Source organism: Mobula birostris, chromosome 12 (genome assembly GCF_030028105.1).
Source record: "Mobula birostris isolate sMobBir1 chromosome 12, sMobBir1.hap1, whole genome shotgun sequence".
NCBI classification, from domain to species: domain Eukaryota; kingdom Metazoa; phylum Chordata; class Chondrichthyes; order Myliobatiformes; family Myliobatidae; genus Mobula; species Mobula birostris.
In genome coordinates, this window is record NC_092381.1 from 37,884,970 (window position 1) to 37,900,572 (window position 15,603).

The 15,603-nt window shown below is 40.0% G+C and overlaps 1 protein-coding gene across 5 annotated transcripts in view; it reads right to left on the reverse strand.

The window, feature by feature from the left end:
* The window catches only part of LOC140205852 (very long chain fatty acid elongase 4-like), a 147,380-nt gene that overhangs the window by 114,450 nt on the left and 17,327 nt on the right, over nt 1-15,603 (reverse strand). For 4 of the 5 annotated variants that reach the window (XR_011887985.1, XR_011887984.1, XM_072273640.1 and 1 more), the window contains 4 exons: nt 6,646-6,732; nt 5,911-6,098; nt 4,940-5,020; nt 1,015-1,071 (listed from right to left, as the gene is read on the reverse strand). Coding sequence is in view for 3 of the 5 variants with exons in the window: in XM_072273640.1 (XP_072129741.1) it covers nt 1,015-1,071; nt 4,940-5,020; nt 5,911-6,098; nt 6,646-6,703 (384 nt within the window). In the remaining 2 variants the exon portion in view is untranslated. Of the gene's footprint in view, nt 1-1,014; nt 1,072-4,939; nt 5,021-5,910; nt 6,099-6,645; nt 6,733-8,931; nt 9,014-15,603 lie in introns of all 5 variants that reach the window. The other variant, XM_072273639.1, reaches the window with a different exon arrangement.

Here is a 15,603-nt window from a genome sequence, read left to right on the forward strand (position 1 = left end):
GCTACTAAGTAGAAAGCTACTCATTTGTTCTCCTGCTCAATAGCCAAGTACCATAGTTCAAATGCTAATAATTCATCACTATTTTGAACAGATATTCTAACTAATTGATACTAACCCGATTTAGTAATCTAATCCCAAATTGGCAATTATCCAAGCCATAACAATATTCAATGTACATGATACTCATCTAGAGTTTTACTGTTTCGTTTTTTCAATTTCAACAAAAGTTAGAAATAAAGTAATTATTTTTGGAGCATATTCAACAACTATACTTGAAATGATCACCCTCTATTCTACATCAAAGGGATAATAAAACCTGTACTAAAACAGTAGCTCATCACTTCTTTCAGCAATATCTCGGAGCAGAGTCATGTAATTGAAAGATTTTCTTTGAACACAATCTCCACAAACATTAATCAGTTCAATGACTGGCTCATCAACCTCTTGTGGTATTCTTTTAAGGAAGAATATTGACCAGGATACAGAGAATTTCTGTTGTTTCCATTTATTTCCAATCCATCAAGGAAATGGGGATGGACTTTACCTCTAAGTGGCACATTAGCTTATAAAATGAAAATAAAACTTCTGGAATTTTCTGACTTTCAGTCTAGAATTTACCAAACAGACCCTAGTCAGAAGTTAGTCAGTGCTGGTCAGAGTTGAAAGCTAAAAATAGTCCCCTCCTCTAATGCACTTAGAAGGAAATTTATTCCAGGACTGGAATGTTATTATTCTAATGAACAATATTCAAATATTCATCATACATTTAAGAACACAAATTTGCACATGGCTTTATTTTCACTTCCTGTTACATCAGACTTGCAACTACTACCACTTAAAGTTTAGGAGGTTATTTCCAAAAAAAAAGTTAACACTAAAGAAGCTCATTGAAAACAACTGATACATTTTTTTATTGAAAAACTCATACCGAGAATGAGTCAATGTTGCCCTTACAATCCTCCAACACTACTAACATAACTGAAATTACCTTCTAAAATGAAGATATTTACTTACTGTATCCATCAGTTCAATGACTTTGGAGAAGAAAAACCACCAGCACACTTTTGCCATCTGTTAGGAGAGAGAATAAAAAAGCTACAGACTTTAAAGCAAAACAAAAACAAATTGCAAAGCATCTTCACTGGAATTGGTGGAAAACAAAAGGTTGACGCAGAGTCCAATAAATCTGATGGAACTGCCTAAAACATTGATTTATCACCTGATTGATTGCATTTGCAAAATACATTATACATTTCTTCTTCAGAGCTTAATGCAATTTTATTAGTAACATTAAGCTTCATTCACAATTGTTCGGCTTAGCTGCATACATTGTCCAACATAATTTAATTTCAATCTTCCTTTGTTTTTAAAATCAAAAAAATAATGAAATCCTTACTGTACCTTATTTAGTTTCCAAAACAACCAACCTTCTAAATCATTAATATGCCAACAATACACAATCTTCTTCATCAGGTGGGATTTCCATCGATCAGCCTCCGGCAAATTTGGGATGTCTGGGTTTGTTTCACATACATGCTGACATTTCTGCAAAATCTAATCTAACATAGTCTATTTTGAAATTCCAGTAAAACTAGAAGTTTCAGTGGATTCTTCGTAAGAAGCATAACTGAAAAAAAAGAAATTGGAGCAGGAGTCGGCCATTTGGCCTGTTGAGCCTGTTCCACCATTCAATCAGCTGATGCCTGATCTGGTCGTGGACTCTGTTCCACCTACCTGCTTTTTCTCCAAAACACTTCATTGCAGTGTTTTGCAAATATCTCCGCCTTAAGTGTATTCAATGCAGTAGCATCTACCGTTTCCTGGGCAGAGATCGCCATAGATTCACTACTCTCTGGGAAAAATAGTTGCTCTTCATCTCCATCCTAAGTCTATTTCCCCAGTGAAGTCCAACATTCCATATGTTTGCTTGATTACCTGTTGCACCTACAAACCAACCTTTTGCAATTCATCCACACGTGCTACAAAGTCTCTCCACACAAATGCAGGGTGCAATCTTTCACTATTTAAATAATAATCTGATCTTCCATTTATTCCTTCCAAATTCGATGACCTTGCACTTACCAACATTATATCCCATCTGCCGGACACCTGTCCACTCATTAAATCAATCTATATCTCTCTGCAGGCTCTCCGTATCATCCGCACAATTTGCTTTTCCATTCAATTTAGAGTCATCAGCAAGATAAGCCACACTCAGTCCCCTCTTCCAAATCATTAAGTATATATTTCATGAACAGTTGCGAGCCCAGCACTGTGGTAGAGGGCACAAGTGCCTCAGGACTCGCACTATCAAGTTCAAGAGCAGATACTACCCCTGAACTATCAGGCTCTTGAACAAAATGGGATAGCTACAATCATTTAAGGACTCTTGTCTTGTTATTTCATACTTGTTATTTATTGCTATTTATTTATATCTGCATTTGCAGAGTTTATTGTTCATTGTTTAGAGTTACTGTTCAAAAGATTTGCTGAGTATGCCACCAGGAAAAAGAATCCCAGGGTTATATGTGGTGACGTATATATACTTAGATAATGAATTTTACTTTGAGCTCTGAACTAGTTTTGTCTTAAGATAGCTTTCAAACTGCAGTTACAATGTTGGACAAAATGCTACCTATAATGTTATGACCCTTTTTAATGTATACTGTACATATAATTTTCAAATAAGAATGCATTGATCAGACTATCAGTGTTACAGTTCCATATATTGTCTAGGCTTTCAAATCAAGGGCATCTTGGACACCAGGCAATAATACATTAAAATTAACAAAATTTGTCTTGGAAGGTTCCAGTAATGCTATTAAAATTGATTGCAAAAGAAAAGTTCCTCAAATGCAGAACTCCCCAACATGAACACACAAGCAACAATGACATCTAGTTAAAGGCCGAGTTTCAGCTGGAACAAAAAGGGGAAGTCACTCACGCAGCACAGGAGGGTACAGAAAATGGCATATTTACAATGGACGCTAATGTAGAACTTCAAACACTGGTCTGCAGACTCTTCTGCTGGCGAAGCACCCAACCTCTTCAGTGCCAATGCTAATATACCCTGTATCCATGGACAACCTTACATCAATACAATACAAATATTTATGTTTTAGAATTACGTAGCAAATGTTTAAATTGATTCAGCTAGGTCCAGCTACAATATCATGTCCACAGCAACATGGAAGTATAGCAGCTAACAGCACCAGACAGCCGGGTTCAATTCCGCCTGTGCCTGTAACAAGTTTGTACATTCTCCCTATGACTGCATGCTTTTCCTCTCAGTGCTTTGGTTTTCTCCCACATTCCAAAGACACGCGGGTCAGTACTTAAATGCTCACATGGGTGTAACTGGGTGGCATGGGGCTGTGGGGCCGGAAGGGTCATGGCTGTGCCGAATTTCTAAATAAACAGCACCCAGGAATTTTAAACAACACTCAATATTAACGCTGAAGTGAAAAATAATGTTAAGGCATTATGCAAACAGTAGATATGTATACACTGATACATGACCTTATGTTGGGATGTCCAATTTATCAACCCATGAATGGAAAAGCAAGAGAGGCCAGATTTTGCAATAGAGTTAGAGGGAATTTTCAAATGAAAGTCAGTGAATCAAAGTCAAAAGTGGTTACAAAGTGGTGCAAGAGGACTGAAACAACTGTGGGCTTGTCCGAGGGAAAAAGAACATGAACGTAGAGGTCATTCTGCCTAAGAAGCACAACCTGCCAAAGTGTAACTAGCATTGTCTGCACTTTATATGCAAAATTACACTAAGTATTTTTGAACTGAGCAATCACAATCATCCTTATTTCTCCATGTATTTTATGTCATGAAATAAAACAATTAGATCCAACCCAGGTTTTTATTTATTTACTGTTAACAAAACAAACATTCAGAAGGTTCAAGTACATCTGGTCCCAACTGCAAATGTTATAGAAGCCAATTACACTACTATATTGCAAAATAAATCTCCTGTTAGAGATCCAAATCCGTAGCCGAGTTTGCAAATGGAAATATTGTCACCACAATTTTAGGTCTTACTCACTTTTCTTCCCATTTTAAACTTTGAAATGGAAAGGATTCTTTTTAAATAAGACCGTAAGATATAGGAGCAGAATTAGGCCATTTGGCTCATCGAGTCTGCTCCGCCAGTTCATCACGGCTGATCCATTTCCCTCTCAGCCCCAATCTCCTGCCTTGTCCCCGTATCCCTTCATGCCTGGACAAATCAAGAATCTATCAACCTCTGCCTTAAATTTACCCAATGATTTGGCCTCCACAGCCGCCTGAGGCAATGATTTCCACTATTCTCCGACTGAAGAAATTCCCCATCTCCTTTCTAAATAGATGCTCCTCTACTCTGAGACTGAGTCCTCTGGTCCTCGACTCCCTCATCATAGGAAACACCTACTCAATTGAGGACTTTCAACACTTGACAGGTTTCAATGAGATTCCAGCCCCCTCCCCCATTCTTCTGAACTCCAGTGAGTACAGGTCCTGAGAGTCATCAAATGCTCCTCATATGATGTCTTTCAATCCCAGAGTCATTCTTGTGAACCTCCTTTGAATTGTCTCCAATGTTAGCACATTCCTTCTCAGGTAAGGAGCCCAAAACTGCTCACAATACTCCAAGTAAGGCCTCACCGGCGCCTTATAAAGCCTCAACATTACATCCTTGCTTTTATATCCTAATCCTCTCAGAATGAATACTAACATTGCATTTGCCTTCCTCACCACCAACTCAACCTGTAAACTTTTAATCAGCAATGAAATTAACTAGAGAGAACAAATCAGAACGTCAAAGTGTTCTCATTTCTTTTCAGAAACAGACTCATAGATATGCTATGGAATAAGTGAAAAGTACTTCCCTAACCCACAAGTCAAAATTTAATGCTACATAACAACACACCATTTGGGTTTTGCTTCTTACCCGTAATCCAAGTTCACTGTTGCTGTAATCCACAGGTTCACAAAGATAGCTGTAGTTTGCACGAATGGATGTCACTAGAAACTAGAATGCAGATTTTTTTCCAGATTACCAAGGTACATAATTGGTACAATTGCACACAGAAAGTAGTGAAATAGAATCAAATGACAAAGTAGTTGACATAAAGAGATACAGTTCACATTAGTCAAAAATCTTGAAGAGAATGTCATCCTAATGATAAACAGGAGCAAGGAAAGTAACTTCCTTGTATTTTACATACAAATACTGATGGCTCAGAATGGGATTTCTGGCTACTTAGGGTTCAGAAAATTGCCTTTGATCATCTGTTGCAGTAGATATACTACACATTCATATTTGGAACATCGGCGTCAATAGCAAGATTAAAAACAGCAAGCACATGGGAATACCACTGCCTGCATATCAAATATGGAAGTATATTTCATTGTTCTTCATTATCACTGGATCAAAGTTCTGGAACTCACCACCAAACTATATCACAGATATCTTTAGCATGAGGACTACAGAGGCAGATCTTCCTGAAGGCAATATGTACTGGTCCAGTCAGTAAGTAGTCATATCTCATGTGAGAGTGTAAAGGATATTTAATATATCATGAGATTAAGACAATTATTTTACTTAAAAAAAAATCCAGTGTTGTGTACAATATTCCTGCAACAAAATAGGGAAGAGCAAACACCACCATTTTTATCATTTTTCATTGATACTCTCATTAAACAGGTAGTTTTTTTTGTTGTGGAAGCTCTTTTATGCAATCAGAGACAGAACTTTGACTTTATTCCTTCAGTCAGAATGAAGCCCACATTCCAGAGATAATGATAGTGGACCAGCCTGATTTGCCAACAAAACTATTTAAATCAATAGAACTGAGCAAGCATATAGCTCAAATAAAAAGCAAAACATGGTTTATTATAGTTCAAAAGAAACATGTATACCTCCCAGAAAATGTAAGCTGAAATCACGACAAGAGCAAAATTGTAAACGATGAGAACATATTTCAGATTGAATGGTTCTCGATTCAGCATGTACTTTGGTCCATACTTGCAGATTAGAAGGTAGATAATGAAGGTCACAAAAACAGGAATGGGTGAATAAACCAGAAACCAAGGGTCAGTCCTCTTATCTGAAATGGATTTTAAAGATAGATAATTAGAGATAAAAATAATTCAATTCACAAACAGATTTTAAAACTTCAAAATATTGAAACTCATTTTTCCTCAATTAGCATACACAAAAAATATGGATTGCCCTTCACTTTAATAATGCTCTGTACCTACTCCAGGACGTCCTTGAGCCTGGCACGAGCCCAATGAGAATTTCAAGTCGGTAAGGTGAAAGTGAACCTTTCTGCAAATAGGATAAATATTTGCAAGAATTGAAATTAAAACTCCTTCAGCCTCTCTTTCCAAGCTCCCATTTGAAATATTTCAGCAATTTTCCCTTAAGAGTATCAGTGACCTTTCTTCTGAACCACTCCTTGGAACAAAAATAACCCAGGTCCATCTGCTAACAGACTGGAACAATTGCTGATGCCGAAAAAGTACACAAACTGTAAAATCAACAACCCATTTTTATCCCCGAATTATTCTGTAAACCACTCCAACTTGTACCTTTTAAAAACTAGAACAAATTAGATTCTCAAGATCACGTTGCTATGCTGTTATACTTACCTCCATTTTCTACAGCCCAGTCATAAAAATCTCTTATCTTCTCCCAGGTGGAAGCCATGGATATCACAAAAGCCTTATTCAAAAGTTCTGGAAAAAAAACATTAAAATATGACACTGAAAGTGACTTTAACAGTCAAGTGCCGGCCTATTTTTATTTTCTATTTTGTAATTAATTCCTTTTAGAAGACAATACAAACAAAACAATTTAAATGTTCCAAAATTGGCCATTAGGAGCTCCACAAGCCTTTTTTATAATCCCTCATTATTAGGGTACTGCACAAGCAAGATGACAAGTTAGAAAAATGACAAAACCTATGCCTTTTTATTCTGGAGCAGCATATTTAAGGCCCAACATTCTGAGGTAGATAATCTATTGCCCACAGCACCTGAGTAAAATAGTTTAGATAATGCGAACATCTAAGATTGCTTGGAGACATTATGATCAGTTGAACATTTTCAGGGTCTGATGAAAGTTATGTTGCTCAGGAGACAAAATGTAAACAAGTTACCCTCTGCCCACACAAGTCTGCTTTCAAATTGGAATGAAAAAAAAGCATTTGTTATCTACAAGTTGCACAGAAACAATCCATTCAGTTCAGCATGTCTGCATTGACACTTGTACCTCACTCACACATCCTCCCTAATCTCTTCAGTATAACCCTCCATTCCTTTCAGTCCAATCTGTTTATTCATTTATTCCTAAATTCATCTATTCTATTCACCTCATGTTAGCAAATTCTACATCCAAACCATTCTTAATGATAGAGATTTCCTTTGAATCCTCTGATTCTATGTGGCCATCCTATATTGATCATTATAAAGATCTCCATTAGGTCAGAATGAGAAAACAAAAGTCTGTTCATCCTTTCCTGATAGATATACTCCTGTATCTCTGAAATTATCCTTGTAAATCTTCTCTGCATCCTCTTCAGTACCTCATTACATTTTATATGAAGGCAAACACAAGAGGTGCAGGAATCTGGAGAAAAAAGATAAAATCTGCTGGGAGGAACTCAGCTAGTCAGGCAACTTTTGTGATAGCAACAATTACATAACCAAGGTGCAATAAAGATTCTGAATAATTGTCCTAATTTTCAAAGCAGTCTTCCTAGAAATATACCCCAAAGCTTGACTTGTTTTCTCACCTCCCACACTACAAATGGCCTCACTTAGCAGTGGTGCAATTTCTGGTCGATTATACAATATACTTGCAGTCAGAGATCTTTTAGTTGCTCCACTGCACGGAGACTCACTCCTACAATTACTAATACCAAAATACACAAGTTACATTTACCCATGTACAGGGTTTCTTCTTTGTTATGTTAAGCTTAAAATGGCTTCTTTGTTATATTAATCTTTTAAACTGCTGCGTATGTGGATTAAAATGGCTTCTATGTTATGTTAAATGCTGAGAAAGTCTCCAGCTAGAAATTTGCTTGGGTTAATACAGATAGCAGAGGTACTATTAGACAATGGGTGTCCATGTTATTCTTTCTTGGGGTGATAATGCTGTCTCATATGACTGGGAACCAGGGGCTTTTGGCGGGGAGTCGGAGGAGACACCAGGAGGATGACGGACGCGCGGGAAGGCGCCGGTCGGCTACTCCAGGTGGTCCCGAGCCGCGAGTCGACAGGGTCAGGGTGGTCCCAAAGGAATCCCTGAGCTCCAACGTGTGCACGAAGAACTTGAACTTTGATAAGTCTGGTGCCTTTTCCATTCCCTTTTTCTGTATTGAATTTATATTAATTTCATAGACTTAGTAATATCTATAAAGTGTACTTGGTAAAACATACTGGGTGTGCTGGCTGATAATTGATGTTTGAAACTGATTTTGGTGGCAGTGGTACAGCAACCGACACAACTAGAAGCGTTCAGGCAGGCGCCGGACGGGATTTTCCCTGGATATATACCAGCCAATATAGCTGAGCGTTACACCCATATTGAACTTCAATTCCCATTTACATGCTCACTGTGTAGACTTTAATGATATCCTCTTAAATCTTGCTGGAGTTTTCTATAATTTGAATTGTGCGACTATACTCCCATTTTTCACTTCTACCTTGTAGTAATTACCCATTCCTGTACGTGAGGAACGAACTTTGGTACCAACAGAACAAGCAAAATCGAGTCTCCTCTACCTTTATTCAAGTTCTGACCTGCTTTTCATCAATTTGCACTTTTGAACTGGACATCTTTTGAGTAACTACAATTGGAAATTAACTAAATATATTTGACCATGGAATCATTTTGTAAATAAGCTTACTACCTCAAATGCACATACTTACATGAAAACTACATAAAACAGCTCACAATTGCTTACATCAAACGTCAACGTTCAAAGTGACAGTTCTTTCCAAATTTTCATGACTGCAACACAGTGGTACAAAACAGTTTTGTTACACATAATGGCTAATTCAACTATCAGAATCAAAATCAACCGGTATCTAACAAAAAGGGTTCACAATGGTTAATTCCATGAATTTAGCTCCTTTGAGTACCAGGCTCATAAATGCAGCCTTAACAATAGTACTTTCATTGGAGATTATGCAATCCCTTGAGACTGGGCATGCCCTGGGATCATAAATAACTATAGCGTGCATTGTATTGGAGAAAAATTGTAAAGACATTTTGAGGCATATTTAGGATAATAAAATACAAATAATTGAATAAATATGTTTAATCTGATGGCTTTATACAAGCAAGTAATGAAAAATGGGGGCTAAATATTCTGGTTGCTTTACATTCTTCAGAAGAATAGGAGAAAAGAAAAGGTGGGTGAGCAACACACACAAAATGCTGGAGGAACTCAGCAGGTCAGGAAGCATCTATGGAAATGAATAAACAGTCGACGTTTCGGACTGAGACTGGAAAGCAAGGGGGAAAGATGCCAGAATAAAAAGGTCGGGGGAGGGGAAGCAGGATAGCTAGGTGATAGGTGAAGCCAGGTGGGTGGGATAGTTCAAGGGCTGGAGAGGAAGGAATCTGATAAGAGAGGAAAGTGAACCATGTGAGAAAGGGAAGAGGGGCAGCAGAGGGAGGTGATAGGCAAGTGAGAGGAGACGAGAGGCCGGTGTGGAGATTAGGAGAGGGATGGGGGAATGGAAAAAAAAACTTCACTGGAAGGAGAAATCAATGTTCACGCAATCAGATTGAAAGCCACCTATATGGAATATAAGGTGTTGCTCCTGCACCCCGAGAGTGGCCTCATTGTGGCACAAGAGGAGGCCATTGACCGACATGTTGGAACTAGAATGGATACAAGATGCTGAGGATGTTCTACGAGTCTGTGGTGGCCAGTGCTATCATGTTTGCTGTTGTGTGCTGGGGCAGCAGGCTGAGGGTAGCAGACACCAACAGAATCAACAAACTCACTCGTAAGGCCAGTGATGTTGTGGGGATGGAAATGGACTCTCTGACGGTGGTGTCTGAAAAGAGGATGCTGTCTAAGTTGCATGCCATCTTGGTCAATGTCTCCCATCCACTACATAATGTACTGGGTAGGCACAGGATTACATTCAGCCAGAGACTCATTCCACCGAGATGCAACACAGAGCATCACAGGAAGTCATTCCTGCCTGTGGCCATCAAACTTTACAACTCCTCCTTTGGAGGGTCAGACACCCTGAGCCAATAGGCTGGTCCTGGACTTATTTCATAATTTATTGGCATAATTTACATATTACTATTTAACTATTTATGGTTCTATTACTATTTATTATTTATGGTGCAACTGCAATGAAAACCAATTTCCCCCGGGATCAATAAAGTATGACTATGAAAATGTTTGGCCACCAGGAAATTCTGCTTTGATGGATGGACCGGTGGAGCTCAACAAAGCGGTCCCCCAATTTACAACAGGCCTCACCAATGTCGAGGCCACTTCGGGGGCAGTGAATATAATAATGTTACCTCACCTGGAAAGACTGCTTTGGGCCCTGAATGGAGGTGAGGGAGGAGGTTAATGGACAGGTGTAGTACTTTGGCCACTTACAGGGATAAGTGGCAGGAGATTAGAGAGGAGGGATGAATGGACAAAGGAACCACAGAGGGAGCGATCCCCGAGGAAAGTGCAGAGTTGGGGGGGGGAGGGGAGGTCAAAAATGTGTTTGGTGGTAAGATCCAATTGAAGATGGCAGAAGTCACACAGAATGATTTGTTGGATGCAGAGGCTCATGGTACGGTAAGACAAGTGGAACTCTTGAGCTTGTCCCCACTATTGTCCCCAGATATAGCAACCTTAAGGAAACAAAAGTTATGTACATGTCACCATATACTACTTTGATATTCATTTCCTTGCAGGCATTCATAGTAGAACAAAGAAATCCAATAGAATCAATGAAAAGTGATTTATCAATGTATATAAAAGATTTAGATGATGGAATAGGTGGCTTTGTTACCAAGTTTGCAGATGATATGAAGATTGGTGAAGGGGCAGGTAGTGTTGAGGAAATAGGTAGGATGCAGAAAGGCTTAGACAGATTAGGAGAATGGGCAATAAAGTGGCAACTGAAATACAATGTTGGAAAATGCATGGTTATGCGCTTTGGTGGTAGAAATAAATGTGCAGACTATTTTCTAAACGGGAGAAAATCCAAAAATCTGGGATGCAAAGGGACCTGGGAGTCCTTGTGTAGAACACCCTAAAGGTTAACTTGCAAGTTGAGTCGGTGGTGAGGAAGACAAATGTAATGTTAGTCTTCATTTCAAGAGGTCTAGAATACAAGAGCAAGGATGTGATGCTGAAGCTTTATGAGGCACTGGTGAGGCCTCACTTTGAGTATTGTGAACAGTTTTGAGCCCCTCATCTTAGAAAAGATGTACTGGCATTGGAGTGGGCCAAGAGGAGGTTCACGAGGATGATTCCTGGATTGAAAGGGTTATCATACGAGGAATGTTTGATGGTGCTAGATCTGTGCTTGCTTGAATTCAGAAGGATGAGAGGGGATCTCATTGAAACCTTTCGAATATTGAAAGGCCTAGACAGAGTAGATGTGCAAAGGATGTTTCCCATGGTGGGAGAGTCCAGGACAAGAGGGTACAGCCTCAGGATAGAGGGGTGCCTTTTCAAAATGGAGATTTAGAGAAATTTCTTCAGCCAAAGGGTGGTGAATTTGTAGAATTTGCTGCCATGTGCAGCTTTGGAGGCCAGGTCGTTGGGTGTATTTAAGGCAGAGATTGATAGGTTCTTGATTGAACATGGCATCAAAGGTTACGGGGAGAAGGCTGGGAACTGGGGTTGAGGAGGAGAGAAAAAAAAATCAACCATGATTGAATGGCGGAGCAGACTCGATGGGCCAGATGGCCTAATTCTGCTCCTATGTCTTATGGTCTTTCCTGGTTAAGGCCGCAGGAAGTTAGGGTGAGTGCCGATGTCCAGGAAATGGAGGAGATGTGGTTGAGGGCAGCGTCAATGATGGAGGAAGGGAAAACCTGCTCTTTGAAGGAGAACATCTCTGTTGTCCTAGAAAGGAAATTCTCATTCTGGGAACCTATGTGGTGGAGACAAAGGAACTAAGAAAAAGGAATAATATTTTTACAGGAGACAGTGGGAAGAGGTACAGTCAAGACACTCATGGGAATTGGTACATTAATAAAAGACGTCGGTCAACAGTTTGTATCCAGAGATGGAAAAAGAGCAAGAAAGGAGACGGAGGTGTTAGAAATGGACCAAGTGAATTTAAGGGCAGGGTGGAGGTTGTAGGCAAAGTTGATGAACTTGACAAACAGGGGTGCAGTCATAGCCAGAGCGCTCTGGAACTCGTCCGGCACCTCTGTAAGAAAAAAGCCGAAATAAACAAGCTAATTAATTAGGTGATGCCCAGGGTGATTTGAGTCTCTCAGAAACTGCTGATCTCCTGGGATTTTTACACACAACAGACTCTAGAGTTCACAAAGAGTGGTGCCAAAAAACAAAAAAGATCCAGTGAGTGGATTTAACATGACGTTTTTGCTCATGGAACAGCCACTCGTTGGATTTCCTTTTATTTTTGGCACCATTCTTCGTAAACTCCACGACTCCAGGGTCAAAGAGTCAAGACAAAAAAAGATGAGAGAAGAAGAGACAGAGGAGGAGAGGCATGCACGTCTCCAGGATCAGAGACAAACAACAAACGCAGAAGAGATGAAGAGGCGGGGGATGAAAGGACTGCACATCTCCAGAATGACAACGAGAGGCACAAGGGTGGCAGATAAACCAGAAATGATGCCATCAAAAGTGTCCTTCGTTAAACGAGGAGCAGTTATATTTGCTTTGCTACACGTCGTTCTTCTTTAATAAACTGAGGTTTTCTACTTCAGTTTCCAAAGCAAAGCGATACCAATAGCATTCAGGAAAATTTAATGTTCATTCTGGTCACATCAGACTGCACTACCCTTCTCTCAAAGGGTGCCCCAACGGGTCACCCCGTTGTCTAGTACAAGTATAAGGTTCTGCCCCACAGCCACTGGACTCAGGATGTATATTGCATACATTTCTCTGACATTAATGTACCTTTGAAATTCAGAAATAGCATTAAATGCAACACGTAACATCATGAAGATTAGTCATAAGCCAGTAGATTGGGAAAGAAAAAAAATTAGATCAAAACAAAAAAAAAGTAACAATCGGCAGTAATGGCAGCAAAGTGTTTGTTGCTTCCAGTGATGAGACTGGTGAATAAATAGTGTGAAAATAAAAAATGGTAAAACTTTTAACATGTATTTTGCATATGTCTTTACAGAAGATGACAATAAGCACATACAAATAATTTTAGAAAATCTGCAGAAAAATTAAGTTAGAACAGTCACAAGAGAAAATGTACTGTGTTAATGATACTGAAGGCTGTCTGGACTTCTGGACACATTAACCTGTGAGAATTGCCAGCATTGCAGGGAAAATGCTAGAATCCACTCAGGGAAACTAAGAAATTCTTAACACAGTCACTTACCATTGACATGTTTTTATTAAAGGGACGAATTAATTAGAACACCTAGAGGATGTAACGAGCAGAGAGCATAAAATGGAACCAGGCAGATTTGGATTTACAGAAGGCATGAGATGAGCAGCTACACAATGTTATTATGATATATAGCAATTACTGAAATTAGATGCAATATATGGAGAATGAATTAGCTAATTAACAGAAGCAGAATCGGAACAAACTGATTATTTTCAGGATGGCAAGTTTTACTAGTGAAATGCCATAGGGTTTAATGCAGGAATCTCAATTATTGATATTAAATGCCTTAAATAAAAATACCAAAAGCATTTTAGCCAAATTAGCTGACAATACAAAGAGAAATGAGGGGGCAAGTAGCGCAGAGGAGTCCCATTCTACAAAGGATTTGAAAACATTTTGAATAGGTTAAAAATATTGGCAGATGGGCATAATGAAGGGAAGGGTGATGGGTAAAAACTGAGAAACAGAATCTTGTTGAAATGGAGAGAGAGGCTGAAGAATGCTACAGTGAAGTGTGATCTGGGTATTCTTATGTGAAATTAAGAAAGTTAGACAGATTAAGCAATTAGGCAGACAATGGAACATGTGTCTTGCAGAACAGAGTGGAGAAGTAGCCAAGTCCTGATGCAACTGTACAGGGCTCACAGAAAGACCTGCAGCACAGCACCAAAGTCTTATTTATGGATAAATTGGGTTGATAAAGGTAAAGGAATAGTCTTAGTAAAGATGGTGCAAGGTTGAACTTGGAGGCTTTGACGTTTAACAGAATGGGAGATCATCCTAGCAAAACATACAGTAACAAGAGTTTGAAAGACTTGACAAGGTAGATGGACGACTGCGCAAGCTCATGGACGACAGCAAGTTAGACCAGCTTGAAGAGTTTAAAAGGAGACAGCTTTATAGAGTGGGCGCCAGAGGAGCAGTCGACGGAGTAGAGAGAGAGACAGAGTAGGAGCGCTTTGGTTCAACAGGGCTTCAGCGATAACGGGTCGAGGCTAGGTAAGCTTCTTGTGAGGAATAACAAGTATGTCTGTGAGGCTGGTGTTCTGTACTGGGTGTCAGATGTGCGATGTCCAGGAGACTCTCAGCCTCCCAGAAGGCCACATCTGCACCAGGTGCGTCCAGCTTAGGGACCTGGAGCTGCAGCTTGACCTTCGTCTGGTCAGGAAAAGTGAGGAGGTGATAGAGAGGAGCTACAGGCAGGTAGCCATACCAGGGACTCGGGAGACAGATAAGTGGGTAACAGTCAGGAGGTGGGAGGGGCAAGAGTCAGATACTAGAGAATACCCCTGTGGCTGTCCAAATAAATACTCCTGGTTAAGTACTGTTCGGGGGGAAAAGACCTACCTGGGGGAAGCAACAGTGGCCGTGCCTCTGGCACAGAGTCTGGCCCTGTGGCTCAGAAGGGCAGGGAAAGGAAGAAAGCAGCAGTAATAGGGGACTCTATAGTTAGGGGGTCAGACAGACGATTCTGTGGATGCAGGAAAGAAAAGCGGATGGTAGTTTGCCTCCCAGGTGCCAAGGTCCGGGATGTTTCCAATCGCATTCACGATATCCTGAAGTGGCAAGTTGAACAGAGAGAGGTCATGATACATATTGGTACCAACGACATAGGTAGGAAAAGGGAGGAGGTCCTGAAAACAGACTACAGGGAGTTAGGAAGGGAGTTAGGAAGGAAGTTGAGAAGCAGGACCTCAAAGGCAGTAATCTCAAGATTACTGCCTATGCCCCGCGACAGTGAGTATAGGAATAGAGTGAGATGGAGGATAAATGCATGGCTGAGGTATTGGAGCAGGGGGCAGGGATTCAGTTTTCTGGATCACTGGAGCCTCTTCTGGGGCAGGCATTGCACTTGAATCCCAGGGGACCAATATCCTGGCAGGGAGGTTTGCTAAGGCTATTAGGGAGAGTTTAAACTAGAACTGCCGGAGGGCGGGAACCAAACTGAAGAGACGGAGGAAAGGGCGGTTGGCTCACAAATAGAGAAAGCTTAGAGACAGTACGAGAAGGACAGAGTTG